At 49.3% G+C, this 15,744-nt stretch overlaps 8 protein-coding genes across 8 annotated transcripts; 4 read left to right on the plus strand and 4 right to left on the minus strand.

Annotated features, from left to right (window-relative positions):
* Positions 1–157: 157 nt before the first annotated feature.
* On the minus strand, positions 158–2,564 carry EDB82DRAFT_543990 (uncharacterized protein; the record flags this gene model as incomplete). Its single annotated transcript, XM_065609391.1, has 2 exons — positions 158–2,287; positions 2,346–2,564. 2 exons carry the CDS (start codon positions 2,562–2,564, stop codon positions 158–160), a joined length of 2,349 nt encoding a protein of 782 aa, XP_065465895.1.
* A 624-nt stretch (positions 2,565–3,188) lies between these two features.
* On the plus strand, positions 3,189–4,262 carry EDB82DRAFT_99543 (uncharacterized protein). The gene is made up of 3 exons (XM_065610082.1): positions 3,189–3,298; positions 3,372–3,652; positions 3,745–4,262. Exons 2-3 carry the CDS (start codon positions 3,430–3,432, stop codon positions 4,002–4,004), a joined length of 483 nt encoding a protein of 160 aa, XP_065465896.1. The 5' UTR covers positions 3,189–3,298; positions 3,372–3,429; the 3' UTR covers positions 4,005–4,262.
* EDB82DRAFT_99474 (aldehyde dehydrogenase domain-containing protein) lies at positions 4,151–6,103 on the plus strand. The gene is made up of 2 exons (XM_025738020.2): positions 4,151–4,971; positions 5,024–6,103. Exons 1-2 carry the CDS (start codon positions 4,520–4,522, stop codon positions 6,003–6,005), a joined length of 1,434 nt encoding a protein of 477 aa, XP_025588126.1. The 5' UTR covers positions 4,151–4,519; the 3' UTR covers positions 6,006–6,103.
* Positions 6,104–6,334: 231 nt separating this feature from the next.
* Positions 6,335–6,686, plus strand: EDB82DRAFT_521844 (Tim10/DDP family zinc finger-domain-containing protein; the record flags this gene model as incomplete). The annotated part of the gene is made up of 2 exons (XM_025738009.1): positions 6,335–6,432; positions 6,497–6,686. The coding sequence occupies 2 exons, from the start codon at positions 6,335–6,337 to the stop codon at positions 6,684–6,686; spliced, it is 288 nt and encodes a 95-aa protein (XP_025588125.1).
* A 241-nt stretch (positions 6,687–6,927) lies between these two features.
* On the minus strand, positions 6,928–9,994 carry EDB82DRAFT_99581 (uncharacterized protein). Its single transcript, XM_025737998.2, has 2 exons — positions 9,636–9,994; positions 6,928–9,575 (listed from the first exon to the last, which is right to left on the minus strand). Exons 1-2 carry the CDS (start codon positions 9,872–9,874, stop codon positions 7,124–7,126), a joined length of 2,691 nt encoding a protein of 896 aa, XP_025588124.1. The 5' UTR covers positions 9,875–9,994; the 3' UTR covers positions 6,928–7,123.
* A 404-nt stretch (positions 9,995–10,398) lies between these two features.
* On the plus strand, positions 10,399–12,423 carry EDB82DRAFT_491648 (CTLH/CRA C-terminal to lish motif domain-containing protein). Its single transcript, XM_065608391.1, has 3 exons — positions 10,399–10,793; positions 10,841–10,968; positions 11,024–12,423. The coding sequence occupies exons 1-3, from the start codon at positions 10,646–10,648 to the stop codon at positions 12,047–12,049; spliced, it is 1,302 nt and encodes a 433-aa protein (XP_065465897.1). The 5' UTR covers positions 10,399–10,645; the 3' UTR covers positions 12,050–12,423.
* On the minus strand, positions 12,387–12,767 carry EDB82DRAFT_99636 (uncharacterized protein). Its single transcript, XM_065610083.1, has one exon. It carries the CDS (start codon positions 12,678–12,680, stop codon positions 12,477–12,479), a length of 204 nt encoding a protein of 67 aa, XP_065465898.1. The 5' UTR covers positions 12,681–12,767; the 3' UTR covers positions 12,387–12,476.
* On the minus strand, positions 12,768–14,435 carry EDB82DRAFT_99635 (uncharacterized protein). Its single transcript, XM_025737976.2, has 3 exons — positions 13,922–14,435; positions 13,404–13,866; positions 12,768–13,353 (listed from the first exon to the last, which is right to left on the minus strand). Exons 1-3 carry the CDS (start codon positions 14,251–14,253, stop codon positions 12,856–12,858), a joined length of 1,293 nt encoding a protein of 430 aa, XP_025588122.1. The 5' UTR covers positions 14,254–14,435; the 3' UTR covers positions 12,768–12,855.
* Between the last annotated feature and the right edge of the window lie 1,309 nt (positions 14,436–15,744).

The following is a 15,744-nucleotide window of genomic DNA, read 5'->3' on the forward strand; positions in this document are numbered from 1 at the left end:
GTAAAAGGCGCCAAACACCCACCAGGAAGATTTTTGTCGCGGCTGCAATGCTCTTTTACAAGGTCAAAACTTACACCGTGTCAAAGAAACATGATTTGGAAATGCAGTACGCTTTTGGTGCATATCTCATCCGTCTTGCCGTGCTGGATCACGTCTGCTAAGCGCCCTCCAGTGCCGGCACAAATGAGTAATTAAAGTCAAGAAGACCGTCCAGCATCCAGTGCTGGGGATCGAAGAAGTCGAAATTCGTTGTGTCCCCGTAGCTAACGCCTGCCATCATGCTATGAGCTGAGGAGACGGCCGGAATTCCTGTAGCCCCAGGGGTCAGAGCGCCGTTCGTGGTGGGGTTGCTGTTATTATTACTATTTGTGTTGAGGAGGCTTGAGGGTGGGAGCGTGTGCGAAGGAACGAGGGTATTGTCCATATGTGTTGATGATGCTGAAGACTCATTAGCCGAATCTGGATTTGTCGGTTGTTTGGCGGCTGTTGTCTGTATTAGCATTCTTGCTGCAGTGTTTGCAATACTTGCACAAGACAAATCAAGACATGCTCTACTCGGGGCCGTCACCGGAACAAAGGGGAGAGGGGATGTCAACATACCATCTATGGTACCTCGCCCTATTGCCTGGAAGTCCTCCCTCCACCTCCAGACTGAGTCGAACACCAAACTCATGCTGTGGCGACATCGGACTTTAAGCTGCAAGCTGTCATCCATCTGTATCGGTAAGTCATCGTTGCTGTTGAAGACGTGTTGGTTGTTGTCGAGTCGAGCGCCGTTCCACATCTGCACCATAAGTTCAGCCAATCGCCACTGAAGATCGTTGTGTACAACACTGGTGGTACGGATGGCACGAATAGTCTGATGGAAAAGCGACCGACCACGCTGAAAGTCGATTGTCTTTGCAAAGAAGGATCTCATGAGCTTCAAGAGGGCAAACCCTGCGGCAACCATCATCTGTCCAATGTAATTGCTGCAGTGCAAAAGCAGGTTCCCGCCTCCATCACCAGGGGTCGTATCTTTGTCGGCTTGAAGCACCTCATCAAGGAAGTTTGTTGTGGCACGCCAAAGGCCCATCAGATCATCCATGTAGCCCGGCGTCTTGCTGGAATCAAAGAACCCTGCCAAGCGCATGTGAAGAGCCGCCGCCCTTAGATGCAGGTTGACAAAAGGCCCTAGCTCCCGCGACAAGACGGAAGCATGCAGCTCCGCATAGTCACGACGGTAAACACGCATCAGCATTGCTCGGTGCTCGTCACCTGCGACGCCGCGAGGATCACTAGCATTGCTATACATCTCCTTCGATACCTTGTCACAGAATCTCTCAATCTGTAATCGAGCTTCCAGTTCTCGAGATAGCTGGAAGGCGCTCTCTTCTCCAAGCTTTGATGCCAAAGTCCAGTCGTAGAGAGTCGATGCTGGTTGTCCGTATCCGGTTCCAACGGACTGCGCGACAATGTTGCAGACAGCCCATGTGGTCACACGATCGCTGAGCTGTTCCTTGTTCAACTCAACAGACACTCTAGAGAAGTCTTGTATATTATTGGGCCGGTGTAGGCCGATGCCAGTGGCTGTCTTCATCATGACTCCACACAAAATGTGTGTGGGGTCGGACGAAGTCGTACTCGTGGGTAGTGGCCAGGTGCACAACAGGCACATGGCTTTGACAACGTAGTAATTGCTCGGAACCTCTCCAATCGTTGACCATAGAAATCGCGTCAATGGCCCTGAAAGGTTGCTAAGCAGTGCAGGGACGTTTGGTGGACTAAAGCGTCGAGCGGCAACTGAGACAATAGACCAGAAAAGGAGTGGATGTTGTTGATAGAAGAGGTCAGGTGCCTGGCGAGGATTGAGGAATGGCAGCATGGGGTGATAGAATTGGAAGAACTGGCTAAATAGATTGTTCACATCATCTTCGGTCAATTGAACGTTTTCCAGCTCATGCGAATATCGAGGCATGTTGTAGTTGCCGCCACGCTTTAGATGTAGTAGAGATGACACAGCTTCGTCAGAGCCCATTAGGGAAGGATTCCGAGTGTGGGTGTGGGTGTACGTCGGGTTGCTCGCTGCAGCTGGAGAGTCCATGTCGTCGTCGGCACCTTCTGGAGTAAAGCCTTGCGACTTTGCGCGAGCCAAGTTGCGACGCAGGCGATCGATCTCCTTCTCCATCTCAGCGTGCTTCGACCTCTTGCCGACACGCTTGAAATTTGATTCGATCTTGCATTCGAGCTTGAGACGGTTGCATCGAGAACAACTTTGGAAGGGGTCTTGCACAACATCGCATCGTAGCTGTTTGAAGAATTTGCTTAGTACAATGGACTATGATTTTTGAAGTAGGTTGACTCACCTTTTGTTGACGGCACTCGTTACAGGCCCTTTTCACGCCAGGCTGACGCTTTTTTTCTTGTTCAGCATCATGATCATCGAGGCCACTACCAGGACTACTGTCAATGCCAGCCACACTACTTCTTTTGCGCTTGATGCCATTGCTGTTTCCATGAGCATGGCCGTGACGAGAGCTGACGGGGCTGGTAGGACTCATGGAAGCGGCCCCACTGGCCGCCATCATGGACGAGGCGTCCATGAGGACGATGTCCCAAGGACGCGATGAAGCGAGGTGATAATGCGCCGGAGCCGAGATGGACAGCGAAAAGCAAGTAGCCGGAGGTTGTTGACCGGCCGGTGTCGGTGTTGGTGTTGATATCGTTTTCCGGGTCGGTCGTGGCGCTGAGTGGGCGCGTCGTGTGTTGGCAAAAGACAATGCGCGCGAGTAATGGCCGACTACGGAGGAGAGGGGTTTGGGTTGTTTGGGAGAAGATTGCTTTTTCACCTGTTTCAAGGTGCGAAAAAAGGCAACTCAATCGAGTGGCCAGACCAGGGCCAATTGCAAGTAATTTTCAACGTCTTGTTCTCACTAGGAAAGTATAGTTGCGGTACCCTTTGGCCACTGTTACCTCTGATGGCGACTTCTGAACGACCTGGGCTGATGCGAAGCGGGGCAAAGGAGGAAAACCGCTGTTGAAAGTGGAACTTGAAGACTATCTGGAGTGCTGATTGGTGGCTCAGCTCGACCGTTCACGTGATGTCTCAATCCTACCGAGGCGGCACCTACCTCTGCCTGTTTAGGTACTTACCATGGCAGGTACGATCAAACAATGTAAAAGGGTAGTACGGACGTTGGCATAAAGATTTTAGTTACTGCGTACCAGTTAAGCAAATTCTTATTTGGATTATCAGTTGCCTATATCAAAAAGGATATAGCTTTATAAACTTGATAAAGTGAATAGCTAAGATTAAACAGTAAGTTTTGGACCCCATGCGGCTCAATATGCATAGTTCCAGTTTATGTCTATTACTAAGGCAGCATGTAAAGATCTAAGACAAGCAGTCCGATTCACCAATCATTCTTCTACTTCAAGTCCCCAACCTTTATGCTATATGACTGTTTTATACAAACTTCCATCCCTCCCACGGCAGGGTTACAATTACCAAATTTCTTGATACGGGCCCTCGTCATGTCAGAGGCAGAAAAGACTCGACCGGCTATCATACACCAGCTCAAGCCAGCTCCTCGACGTCCTGCGCAGACTGTTCACTCTCCACGACTCAAATCAGAGGTCCACTTTACACATCCAGGATCGATACCAGACATCGGTGAGGATCCGTGGAGTAAGCATGTTGATCAGTCTTTTCTGACTCTTGTTCCTCCAGATACCCTTCGCATTCGTACTACTGATGTCGCTCAGCCTTTTCTAGATCCGAGGTCAATGCAACAATCTTGAAGACTCAGCTCTCGCGATGCATTAGCCAAGTGCGTGCAGCAACACTTGATCCCTCCTTTATTGTCTGCGAGGTACATCTTTGCAAGTCCAACCTTGTACATATGTACATATATGGATCCGACCCGTCACGTCCCGGCTTGGTGGGACCGGCCGATCGACGATATTCCCATGCAAAACAGACCACGTTTGTTAAATGGCACGAATTCTTCATATCCTTCTGTTGACCGCCTATATCCGACGCTCTTATCCGCGCTGGACCCTGATTCAACGTCCAGTTAGCCTTTGACCCTAAATCGACCAAAAAGTTGGGGATAATCTGGCTTTAGCACTCAAATCCTGCGCTAGCCAAGCTTCGGACTTGACTACCTACCTTAGTCCATCCATCCATAGTCTACGTTTGCTGTCAAATGACACTCTTCTATCCTAACCCAGTTACCCGGCCAAACTGCCGAAGAGTATCAAAGCAACCAATCCCCTCATCTATTCCGGGGGTCGCCCACTTTCACCATGCGGGGCTGTAGAGTGCTCATATATCTCGAGTGGGGAGAAAGAGGCGATCTGAATATTAAACAGAGTAATACTACCATAACTACTAGGTATACAAAGCAAGTTACCTGAGTACTTTACGGGTAGTTCCCGGGCGTTGTTGTATCTGTAGCTATTTAAACGGCGCCATTGCCCATCTCCTGTCTCTACATACTCCAAACCATCCCAGCAAGTTTGATATCTTGTCTTCATCATGTCAGCCAAACTCCACACCGTGCCTTTCCTCATCAATGGCAGCAACCACATCAGCGAAAACACCGCTGATGTCGTTTCCCCCTCAAGCGGCGAGGTTACTCACCGTTACAGCAGCGCCAATGTCAAGGATGCCAACGCTGCAGTAGATGCTGCCACTGAGGCTTTCAAGTCGTGGCGCAAGACGAGGCCCTCGGAGCGTCGTGATCTCCTCCTCAAGGCTGCTGCAATCATGGAAAAGCGGCAAGATGAGCTACGCGAGTACGCCATGACAGAGTGCGGCAGTGATGCTGCCTGGGCCAGCTTTGATATCAACACTGGCATTAGCCATATCAAGGAGATTGCTGGTCGTGTAGGAACACTTGAGGGTTCAATCCCCACTGTTTCGGATCCCAACACAACCGCTCTCGTCTTGAGAGAGCCATATGGTGTCGTTGTAGCCATTGCCCCCTGGTAAGTTATCCTCATGTATCCGTCTCCAAGCACTTACTCATATGTTCTTCAGGAATGCGCCTTATATCCTGGGAACAAGATCCGTTCTCTTCCCTATCGCTGCTGGAAACACCGTTGTTTTCAAGGCTAGCGAGAGTTGCCCTCGAACATTGTGGGCAATTGGCGATATCTTCAGAGAAGCAGGGTTCCCCGATGGCGTTCTTAACGTTATCTTCCATGAGCGAGCCAACGCCGCATCTGTCACGACAGCTCTAATTGAGCACCCTCAAGTCAAGAAAATTAACTTTACTGGTAGCACTCCAGTTGGTCGGCTCATCGGCAAGATTGCTGGCGAGAACCTGAAGCCTGTTATCCTAGAGCTTGGTGGTAAGGCTCCTGCAATTGTCTGGGAGGATGCCGACCTCGACCTTGCCGCTCTACAGTGCACGCTCGGAGCCTTCATTAACTCTGGCCAAGTCTGCATGTCCACCGAGAGAATCCTGGTGCACAACAATATCAAGGACGAATTCGAGAAGAAGCTTTCAGCTACTATCGAGCAGGTTTTCTCATCCAAAGCCGACGCTCCTATCCTTGTTGCATCAGCGCCTGTTGAGAAGAACAAAGCATTGATCAAGGACGCCATTGCCAAGGGTGCTTCCTTGGTCCACGGCAACGTTGATGCTGAAGAGACCAGCAAGACTCGCATGCGACCGATCGTTGTTAGGGATGTTACTAGCGAGATGGACATCTACCAAACAGAGTCCTTTGGCCCCACTGTCTCTCTGATTGTTATCGAGACTGAGGAGGAGGCCATCAAGATCGCCAATGACACAGAGTACGGCCTGAGTTCTGCTGTGTTTACCTCTGACCTTCAGCGAGGTCTTCGTATTGCCCGTGAGATCGAGACAGGTGCGGTTCACATCAACAATATGAGTGTTCACGATGAGAGTAGTCTGCCTCATGGAGGAGCTAAGGGAAGTGGGTACGGCCGCTTTGGCGCTTCTGCTGGTCTTGAGGAGTGGACACGAACAAAGAACATCACGTTCAAGAACTAAATAGCAACTCAAAAATGATATCAATATCGTGGCTATTCCTATAAATAAATAATGAAACAACCACGCACGAGTACTTCAAGCCTCTAACAATAAGAACTAGAATCATTTCATTATTTTCTTGTGCCCATTAAGACCACGAAGTCTTCGTTCCATGATGGTACAGGGTAGGCTGATATTGCCTTACATAATCATCCAATCGCGATAAGTGGAAATTTTCCCAGTATCCGTCCAAGGATTTGGGAACGCCGTCATAACGTAGCTTCATAATCACTGCAATCTGCCTCTAAATCCAAACCATACCAAATAACAACCCCTCAAACACCGCCAAAATGAGCTTTCTCGGAATGGGTCGACCTCAGCCTACCTCGGAGCAAAAGATTGCTGCCGTTGAGAGCGAGATGCGCATGATGGCCGACACCTACAACCGGTATGCAGCGAACTTCCGAAAGAAGTGAAGGAGAATCAATCGAGGCTAACAATACATCCTTTAGTCTCCAGCAGTCTTGCCAGAAGAAGTGCGTTCCCAGCGACTACCGCGAGGGCGAGCTCAACAAGGGCGAGTCCGTCTGCCTCGACCGTTGCACAGCCAAGTTCCTCGACACATCGATGAAGGTCAGCGAGATCATGCAGCAGCAGGGCCAGGCTCTCGGTGGTGGCCAGCAGAGCGGCGGCATGTTCTAAGCGCAATGAGTGAAATGGTTGCCCCTCTACTACGAAACAACCCATATGAAGGGAAGGATATTGAATCGGAGGAGCGATCGGAGAAACTTTGTACGACTATCGGAGAGCCATCTAGTGAAGCACAGCTAGATGATTGGGTTTGGTTCGGATATCTGGTGCTTAGATCATGAATTGATGACGAGCGGACGCAACAGAGGTGTCACTGTATAATACTCTATGGATGTGTGTCTGAACCAGAAATAACACCTCGACTATGAATGAAACAACTAGATTATGTTTCTTCTATGGAACCCCAAACAAATGAATACTTTCTTTCCTGTGTGAGCGATGCTCTATATAGCATGATGTCAATGTCCAAAAACTCCGTGCTAACAAACCATGCTTGAATGAAATGCACAACCCAAGACAAACATTCAAAGTCCTGACCGATTCCTTGATTAAGATGACCGGGTAATGTCAGGCCCAGTCCCAATTCCGGTGATTGTCCTGAACAACCAGTGGAACCAACCTTCGGTCTCAAGATGGATCTTGAGATCTTTAGCCCGTTTCTCCATTTCTTCAACTTGCCTCTCAAACGTAACGATGCCATCTTCGACATCGACAACTTTCTGCAGCAGTGCGTTTATTTCGTAGTCAAGACGAGCGACGAGAACCTCGACCTCCTTGAGCCCTTCTGTAAGGTGAGACCGTTCCTCGGCTAGAAGCTCATGAGAGCTAATGCGCATGCGCTGGCATGCTTCATTTAGCTGGTAATAAAGAGCATGGAGCTCCTCCTTATCTTTGGCGAAACGGTCGTCGAGAAGCTCAACCGCCTTGATTTTCTCAGAGACCCACGGCTCCATACCATTCTTCATTTCTTCCATGCACTGGTTGAAGTGGTAAGCCAGATAATTGAATGCTTCGAGGGTAGGAATATCGTCCATAGCATCGGTAACATCGATCAACTGTCCCCATTCCAACACAGCCTCTTCAGCGTCACTGAACGACATTCGTCGCGGCCAGCGGTTCTCATTGAGCACACGCTTTGTTGGGCAATGTGATAGTTGGATACTGTGCCTGCGCGAAAGCCTCTTTTTGGAAGGATTGTCTTTAAGTTCTGCATCCAAAAATGGCCCTTGGAGGTCACTCTCATCCACTAGTGACCCAACAGCCGAAGGTGCCTTCGATAAGATATCCTTCCGGACTTCGACGCCCAGATCGAACAATTCACCTTCCATTTCGCGCTTGTGAGGATCGACAGGAGCCGATGCTGCCTTAATGTCAATGGTTGAAGTAGATGCAAAATGTGAAAGCTGAGGGAAAGTCGAGCCCCCTTCCGCGTCTGTTCGTTTCATCGCGGCCAGATACTCTTGTGGTTTGTTATTCCATGTAAATGCCCGACCCACGCCCTGCGTAGGTGCTGCCGGCTGTGAGAGTCCCGTAGTGAGTCCTGAACTGGAGGTTCTAGGGTCAGATCCTGCAAAATCTTCCTTAGTTGAGACTGAAGGCCGATTGGCGTGACCACGTAACCCTCCCCCAACAACGTCTTTTATACGCCCGAAGCCAGATCTGGCATCGCTCATCTTTCCAGCAACGCTCTTGAACACATTCTTCTTCGAGGCCTCTTTATCACCCGAGCCATCAGGAATACTGACGGCGGACCCAGAGGGGTTATCTGCATAGACATCGGTGGCGTCTTCGAGCCGCTTGGGGTCTATCTCCGTCTCTGCAGGTGCAGAGTAGACTCGTTTGGGGTTTGGATTTGACTCGTCCTCTTTCCAGGGTACTGTCTTGTTCAGTTCTGGACTATGGTTGGGTATTTCGGCCGGACTTCTTCGAGGTTTACCATGCCAAAGCCATTTAGCTCGTTCGCCATATGCAAGGTTTGCAAAAGTGCCAATGTCAAGGGTTTCAACATCGGCAAGTCCTCCTTTGTCCTTTCCCGATACCATGCCCATAACAAGCTCACCCCTTTTGCCTCCTACTTCTGTAAGGGTGGATTTGACAGCCCTTTGCACACCCCAACTCTCTCCAGCAGCAGCCTTGGCAGATACAGCATAGAGCTTGAGAAGGGTTTGGCGGTCCAGCCTTCTCGTCTTTTCAAGTTTTTGTGCCTTTTGAAAATGACCAATACCGCGTTTTGTGTTTTCGAGGTCGAATACGTCTTTTGATACGGGCGCACCGTACCAATGAAGCCGGTTTCGAACACCCATAAACATTCCTAGCAGGGCAGCCACTGTACTCGGGCCCAATATGCCATCGGTAGGCTCGAAGTTGTAGTGCTCAGCACCAACCTCAATCCACCAGTTGTTGATGGCCATTTCTGTTTTGTCGCAAAGCAACCCATCAATGTATTGGTGGCCCAATTTATCAAACATATATAACGTGACTTGGCATAGTTTGATGAGCTCGACAACAGCTTGCGTAACAGGTACGCGGTCACTGGTCTTGTAAAGCTGTAGAAACTTGAGTTGTGTTGCCTCAGTGGGATCCGAGAGAGTCATTCCTGATCGTCCAGAGCACCCCAGCCGTTTCAAATCCTCGTTGACGATGAAGGACGAACGGTATTTCCTGATATCCCCCTCGGGTACCATAATGACGGTGAGAGCTGAAGGAAAATTGCTTAGGTTAGTTACCATGAGCTCCCCCAGTTCGGTCTCTTTCGGTCGCGCATGGGAATCTTGAAGTTGATCGAAATAGAATTTTAATCTCGGAGGCCAGAGGTTCTCGTCCACGGGTACAGAGAGTACGCTGACAACAACTGAATGCTTCTCATCTCCAGTATAAGTAACGATCAAAAGTGTCGGTGGTTTTCGAGAGCACGCCCATTGCTCGACTAAATAGGACTCGTATCCGCACAAGACACCTCGACGCTCGACGACGACAACATTGCTATCTTCTTCGAGATATCTGTTACCATAGTGTTAGTAATGGAACCTGTTGCAGAGGGCTGGGTTAAAGGGGACCTACCGAAACGCAAAAGGGTCCGCAAAAACAATGTTTTTGCGCTTTGGTGAAGGGACGGGTTGGGCGTCTGTAGCTTCGTTGTATGCGGACACTTCTATCGGTAGGATTCCATTAGGAGGACTTTCTCGTGTTGTGCTGGAGTTTGAAGTGGTTGTCGTACGGGCGACAGGCCCTTTGACGGTGGTGCCGGTCAAGTATTCATCGTCGACTCGCAGCCGCGGATCTGGAAATCTGAAAGCCATGGTATCGTCATCGACCCCTGTGGTGTATAGAGGCAGTCTCGTGCTTCATCCTCACCCGTGGTGAGTAAGAGCAAGAGGTTGTCTCCTAAAGGGCGGTCTTGCGGTGTCTTGGGAGGCCTTTCCGGTATTGTGTCTAGGTATAGTTACAGGGCCTTCATGTGATGCAATAGCTCCTAGCTTAGCTTTGGGTACCTTACTTAAAGTATCTTTGTGATGCAGACCAAGCTATATGCGGGGCAGTTAATTCAAGTAGGCCCCACGTGAACCCCTGGGGGAAGACTGGGGTATGGTATTCGGCACAACTCGTATTTGGTAGGTATCTGTTGTTATGAGAACTGGATGAAAGTAATACAGGTTGTAGAGTGAGTGTGATAGTTGGGAAATGCGAATCGTTTGTAAAGTGAAGATCATCATAATGGGCGAATCACTGGGTTAATTAAACTAAAAGAGTCCATCATCTCCTTTACTGAATCGCCTAGCGACCTCGGTATCAGACTTATCGATAACATATCGATAACAACCTGCGCATGCGTTATCCCAGCTTAGTATCATGCAAGTCCAGCCATTCCCGTCATTGTCCAGCTCCATACCTTCAACGACATCAGACGTTCACCCAGGCACGTTTTTTGCTAGACCACCAACGCATATCTTAACTCTTGGATTCTGCAAAGGGCTTATTGAACTATCCCCATATTTGTCTCAAATTAAGCGTACTACCACCACCACCACAACTTCCTCGACTGACCCAAACCCCCGCATAAATCCACAGTCATGGCGACCGATAACGATCGTGGCTCGCCCTTTGCACCGCTCATGGCCGAGCTGGCGCGTATGAGGAACAAGACCCTCAAGACAGCGATCCATGATGTAGATGATGTTCTAGATCTTCTCACTAAAGCTCGGGATCAGATCGCACAGGGTGCGTAGACCACACTCAACCAGCGGTACCCTCTAACATCTGAGTAGACCCAGATAGAGCTACTATGGTCATGACCACCCTCCAAAATCCAGTCAAAGCTCGCTTCGAGCGTATCACAACAGACCTGAAGGATGTGACAAAGGCACAAAAGGGATTCGGAAAGGCTCTTGACAAGGTTCGTATCTATACCCTTCGATTACATGTACGATGGCATCTGATAGCAATACCAGGCTTTGCCTCACCGAGAACTACCAATGGAGACGGACGCAATGGCCGATCACCCGGGTCTTATTAACAGAGCGATAGCCATGCACCTACTCCGAGAGGGACAATTCTCCGTTGCATCGACTTTCCTCAAGGAGGCTATTGACCATCCTCCCCATCGCGAAACCCACTCGGTCTCACGTACAGACGAAGATGGCGACGACGATATGGACGACGACGACGACGACGAAGAGGAGGAAATGGAAGACGATTTGGAGGGTCTGCATTCGGAGCACCTCCAGAGGAAGTTCTCCGAAATGTACAACATTCTATCAGAGCTCAAAAACCGTAACCTCATACCCGCCATCAACTGGGCCAACACGAACAGCACTCAATTGGAGGCAAAAGGCAGCACTCTTGAATTTGAGCTCATTAAGCTTCAGTACGTTTGGCTGTTCAAGGGGCCATCCGTCAACGGCCTGCCCGATGACCCCGTTAGAAACGGACTCGGTGGCGCATTGAACTACGCTCGTCAGCACTTCACCCGCTTCCAAGGCCGTCATCTTCCAGAAATCCAACAGCTCTGCTGTGCGATGGCGTACGCATCTAACCTCGCTGGCTCTCCGTACAAACACATATTCGATACTGATGACGCCTTTGAAGACGTCGCCATGTCTTTCACGCGCGAGTTTTGCTCCCTCCTCGGCCTGTCGGCTGAATCGCCTCTCTATGTAGCTGTCACAGCGGGTTCGATCGCTCTGCCACGCCTGATCAAGTACACCACCTACATGAAGGAGAAGAAGACGGAATGGACGACAGAGAACGAGCTGGCTTTTGAGACGCCACTACCCGAGTCCATGATCTACCATCCCATTTTTGTTTGCCCTGTGAGCAAAGAACAAACGACACAGGACAACCCGCCAATGATGTTGGGCTGCGGACACGTTATTTGTCGCGAGTCGTTGCAAAATATAATCAAGGCAGCGCGGTACAAATGCCCTTATTGCCCGACAGAAGGTCACCTTAAGGATGCCACTAAAATCAGACTATGAGGGAATCGACTCTCCGTGCCCGTTGGGGCGAGTGCTCGGGTATTCACTAGGATTTGATGCACACAACCAGGGGATAATGTTTGGACTTTGATTCGAGGTTAGAAATGGACAGCGGGCGTTTGGTCTTTTGTCTTGTTCTTGTGTGTATTTGTTGGGATAATCCGACTGCTTCATAGACACGCTGATCATTATCCAGCCAAAGCAATGAAACACCTAGCGTAGTGAATACGTTTTTGTCTCGAGTCATGCTTCACAAAGTTGAAACCTGTATTACGTTTGAATCCTCTGGGTTTCACATTTTCGTCATGCACTGAATTCATGATTCTAGCTTCACAATTTCACTAGTCTGTATATGCATTCATTTGGGCCATATTGTAAGTTTTGACTATTTTTTTTTATTCCGACCACGGATTAACTGGCCATGTGACTACAGAATCCAGCCGACCAAAGGGACAAAGTAAAAGGTAACAACAAAGGAACTAGATATTGGCTCCTGGATCTCATTCCATGTGGAGCATTGAACGCCTAAAATGGTTGGGTCTAACATAGGAAACAAAAAAACAACCAAATCAAATAGAAATATAAAAATGATAAAAAGTCCAAGCAAGTTTCCGACACCAAGGGATATCATCTCGTCGCCTTCTGTTCACGCCGCACCGTTTGGTCACCGTCCATTCCGAGCCTGCCCTATGTGACTGGTGCCATTGAAAAGGGGAAATTTTTTGTATCCTTTCGTAAATTCGTGTCTTTGTACAGCGGTGCTCCCGAAAAGCTTGTGGAGAACCGCGCGACTTGCTGATGGCCGCTTAATCGATAGTCATGCGACTGGGAATTTGAGGCTTGACATCCTGCATGTTGATCGAGTTGACATCGGGCTTCTCCTCAACCTTGCGCTTGCGAGACAAAGCCTGGAGATGAGGCTTGAGTCCCTTGCCAAAGTTGAGCATACACACGACGGCGTTGATGATGGTGAGGAGGATGAGAAGAATGGTGATGACGGCGAATGCAGTCAACGATCGGCGAACGGCTTCGTAGTTTTGCTTGTGTCCGGGTTGATAAATCCGAACCAACTTGAAGATGAAGTAGCTGAGACCTCCGAGGTAAAGAACAATGATAGCGACCATGCCGGCCTTGTTCTCGCGGCGGGTGAAGAAAGCGGCAGCTAGGAGAATCAAAATGGTGATGGGAATGGTGACAATGGTCAGGGCGAATTCAGGATCATCCTTGTCGGCGACGACGACAACGAACTGAACGATGAAGCCGAGGAAGAAGAAGAAATCGAACTTGAGCAGAGCGATGTAAATCTGTAACAAAGTTAGACATGACCCAATGAGATATGAGTAATCAAGCATACCTGGTAGTGAAGGAATCGCTTCTTCATGCGATAATCAGCACCAATGTTCTTCAGAATATCCCAAGCATACTCTTGGTAGATCTTCCAAGAAAGGAAGCCCATGACAAGGGTAGCAAGGGCAATGATGGCGGGAATAGCCACGAGGTAAGGCTTCACATCATGCCAGAGTTCTGCTGCAGGCATTTCGGGTCGGAGGGCGTTCTTTTCACCAAGAATGTCAAAGGCCTCTTTAATTTGATCGACTTGAATGGTGGTGTAAACCATGAGGGCGAGGTTGGAGAAGCAGACACCGATGATCTGAATGGTGTTCTTTTGGCGAAGAGCATCCCAAACAACAACGAGAGTGTAAAGGAATCCGAAAATAAAGAGCGTCAGGAAAGTAGGAATAGTTTTGTACTGAGATTGAACTTCGGGATCGGGGTTATGAGCACCAAGGTTGACCTGGAATTTGCCAAAGATGTATCTAAATAAAGAATTAGCAACACGGTCGTTAGAATTAGGTGTCGGACATGACGTACGCTTCGAAGCAAATACAGAGGACGGCCTGCAGGAGAGAAACAGCCATGAAGCAAGCCGGCCATCGGCTCTTCATGAAATCGATCTTGCCGTTCTTCATACTTTGTGGAGGAACAGAAGGAGTGAGTCCTTCCCGGTAGGCGAAACCTTGGTTGTATGTTGGCTCAACGGCGGCCTGGAATGCGGGAGGTTGAGGGATGGGCTGCGGCGATGGAACAGGAGATGGGGCGTAGCTGTTGTCGTATGAGTTGTTGTACGAGTGGCCGTATCCGTAGCCGTTGTCCGCCCCTAGAAGCGATTTGCGAGAGTCCAATCGAGTAGTCATGACAGACATGGAAGAGACTCCGGCCCCGGAGTCACGGCGAGATAAGTCGAAGAAGAAATGAAAACGCTCGTCGATAACGTTCGACGGACGATGGTTGATGAGAACAAGAGACTTTCAGTCAGATGCGATAGCGACGCGGCGATTTAATTCGGGGCGGTCGTATGTCCAAATTAAGGCACAGCAGCTCACGCGGGTGCTGCCCCGGAAATGAGTTGTTGACTTGATAGATAAGGCGTATGCGAAAATCGAATCCGACAAAAAGGAGTCGCGAGCTGATGGAAATGGAAGAGTAGCGAGAGACGTCGACGCGATTGCGAGGATTGATTCACTGGTGACTGAAAACGGTCAGGCCGGGGGTTGTTGATTAATAAGGATGAGAATGGATGTTGATGAGAAGAGAGAAATGAGACGGAACAAAACGAATGGAGAGAAGAAGACAGCCCAAGCGTTAAAGAAAGAAAATGGATGTCAGCTTGAACCAGATGGGCAAGTCAAGTTAGTAGTGCTGAAACAGCCCAGGCAGGGTGTGGGCCAAGAGAGAATCCAGGTCTCCATAGGTCTGATCCAGTCAGGCTGGGTACTCCGTATACAGAGGGAAAGAAAGAAAGCCTGGGCTGGGACGGGCAGTTCACTTCAAGGGTGGGCTGCCCCGAGCACAGTGTTCCAGGGGTTCAGGCGTTTTTTTCCTGGGGTGCCCGATAACTGACGGTGGAGTCTTGTGGCTCTAAAGATGCTGCTAGATTTACTCAATTGGGAGAGGGTTTTTCTTGGTTTCTGGACTGTCCAGATTGTCTCACATTGTCTTGTCTTTTGCAACAGAAGACGACGATGAATACCAATCCTGGCATCATGACGCAGCAGGCCAAGACTCGGAGATGAAGAGAGAGAAAACCCCTCAGGAGATGAAGGAATCATACAGTTCAAGCCAAGGCTACACTACGTACAATAACTGACAGACAGTAACTGCACAGTTGGCGTGTGGAGAGAACCACAGAGACGGGACGCAGCATCCCGCCTCTAACGTCGCCTTAGCTTTAGGTTTGGACAACGTTGTGTGTGGAAAGCTACTTGTCTGTCGGCACTAGTTACTGCAGTACAGGTACTGTGTGGATGAACCAAATCAGCCTTGCCCACCCACATACCTCCTCTCCAGCTAAGTATACTGGGAAATGCCGGGCTTAATGGCTGTGCTAAAATAAAATAAAAGATTCATGGGAGGCCGTCACTGTGAGCATGACGAATAAAACCAGAAACAATTATCGAATGACATAGCACAGCATATCTTAGCATCGTCATCTTCAGAACTAGGTCGGTATGACATACAGTGTCAAGGAGGGCTGGGTTGGGTTGTTGCTGAGGGAATGAATGCCTGTACCAGTAATAACTCTAGCAGAAATGAGGGCTGCGGCAGTGCAATAGGTATCATGTAGAAAAGTCCCCATTGTTAGTGCAAATTGCCTGCCACCCGAGGAAATGTCACCTAAAAGCCAGCCCACACAT

The sequence above is a fragment of the Fusarium venenatum genome (genome assembly GCF_020744135.1).
Source record: "Fusarium venenatum strain MPI-CAGE-CH-0201 chromosome Unknown EDB82scaffold_1, whole genome shotgun sequence".
Lineage (NCBI taxonomy): Eukaryota > Fungi > Ascomycota > Sordariomycetes > Hypocreales > Nectriaceae > Fusarium > Fusarium venenatum.

Excerpts from the sequence above, each read along its gene's own strand:
- EDB82DRAFT_99474 (XM_025738020.2), top strand. The coding sequence starts at position 4,520 with ATGTCAGCCAAACTCCACACCGTGCCTTTCCTCATCAATGGCAGCAAC. Across the intron at positions 4,972-5,023 it reads GTTGTAGCCATTGCCCCCTG|GAATGCGCCTTATATCCTGG; the intron begins GTAAGTTATCCT and ends TATGTTCTTCAG.
- EDB82DRAFT_99636 (XM_065610083.1), bottom strand. The coding sequence starts at position 12,680 with ATGATATCCCTTGGTGTCGGAAACTTGCTTGGACTTTTTATCATTTTT.
- EDB82DRAFT_99543 (XM_065610082.1), top strand. The coding sequence starts at position 3,430 with ATGCTATATGACTGTTTTATACAAACTTCCATCCCTCCCACGGCAGGG. Across the intron at positions 3,653-3,744 it reads AGGATCGATACCAGACATCG|CCTTTTCTAGATCCGAGGTC; the intron begins GTGAGGATCCGT and ends GATGTCGCTCAG.
- EDB82DRAFT_99581 (XM_025737998.2), bottom strand. The coding sequence starts at position 9,874 with ATGGCTTTCAGATTTCCAGATCCGCGGCTGCGAGTCGACGATGAATAC. Across the intron at positions 9,576-9,635 it reads GCGGACCCTTTTGCGTTTCG|ATATCTCGAAGAAGATAGCA; the intron begins GTAGGTCCCCTT and ends CTATGGTAACAG.
- EDB82DRAFT_99635 (XM_025737976.2), bottom strand. The coding sequence starts at position 14,253 with ATGTCTGTCATGACTACTCGATTGGACTCTCGCAAATCGCTTCTAGGG. Across the intron at positions 13,867-13,921 it reads CTCTGTATTTGCTTCGAAGC|ATACATCTTTGGCAAATTCC; the intron begins GTACGTCATGTC and ends TTCTTTATTTAG. Across the intron at positions 13,354-13,403 it reads AGCGATTCCTTCACTACCAG|ATTTACATCGCTCTGCTCAA; the intron begins GTATGCTTGATT and ends ACTTTGTTACAG.
- EDB82DRAFT_491648 (XM_065608391.1), top strand. The coding sequence starts at position 10,646 with ATGGCGACCGATAACGATCGTGGCTCGCCCTTTGCACCGCTCATGGCC. Across the intron at positions 10,794-10,840 it reads TCGGGATCAGATCGCACAGG|ACCCAGATAGAGCTACTATG; the intron begins GTGCGTAGACCA and ends ACATCTGAGTAG. Across the intron at positions 10,969-11,023 it reads TCGGAAAGGCTCTTGACAAG|GCTTTGCCTCACCGAGAACT; the intron begins GTTCGTATCTAT and ends TAGCAATACCAG.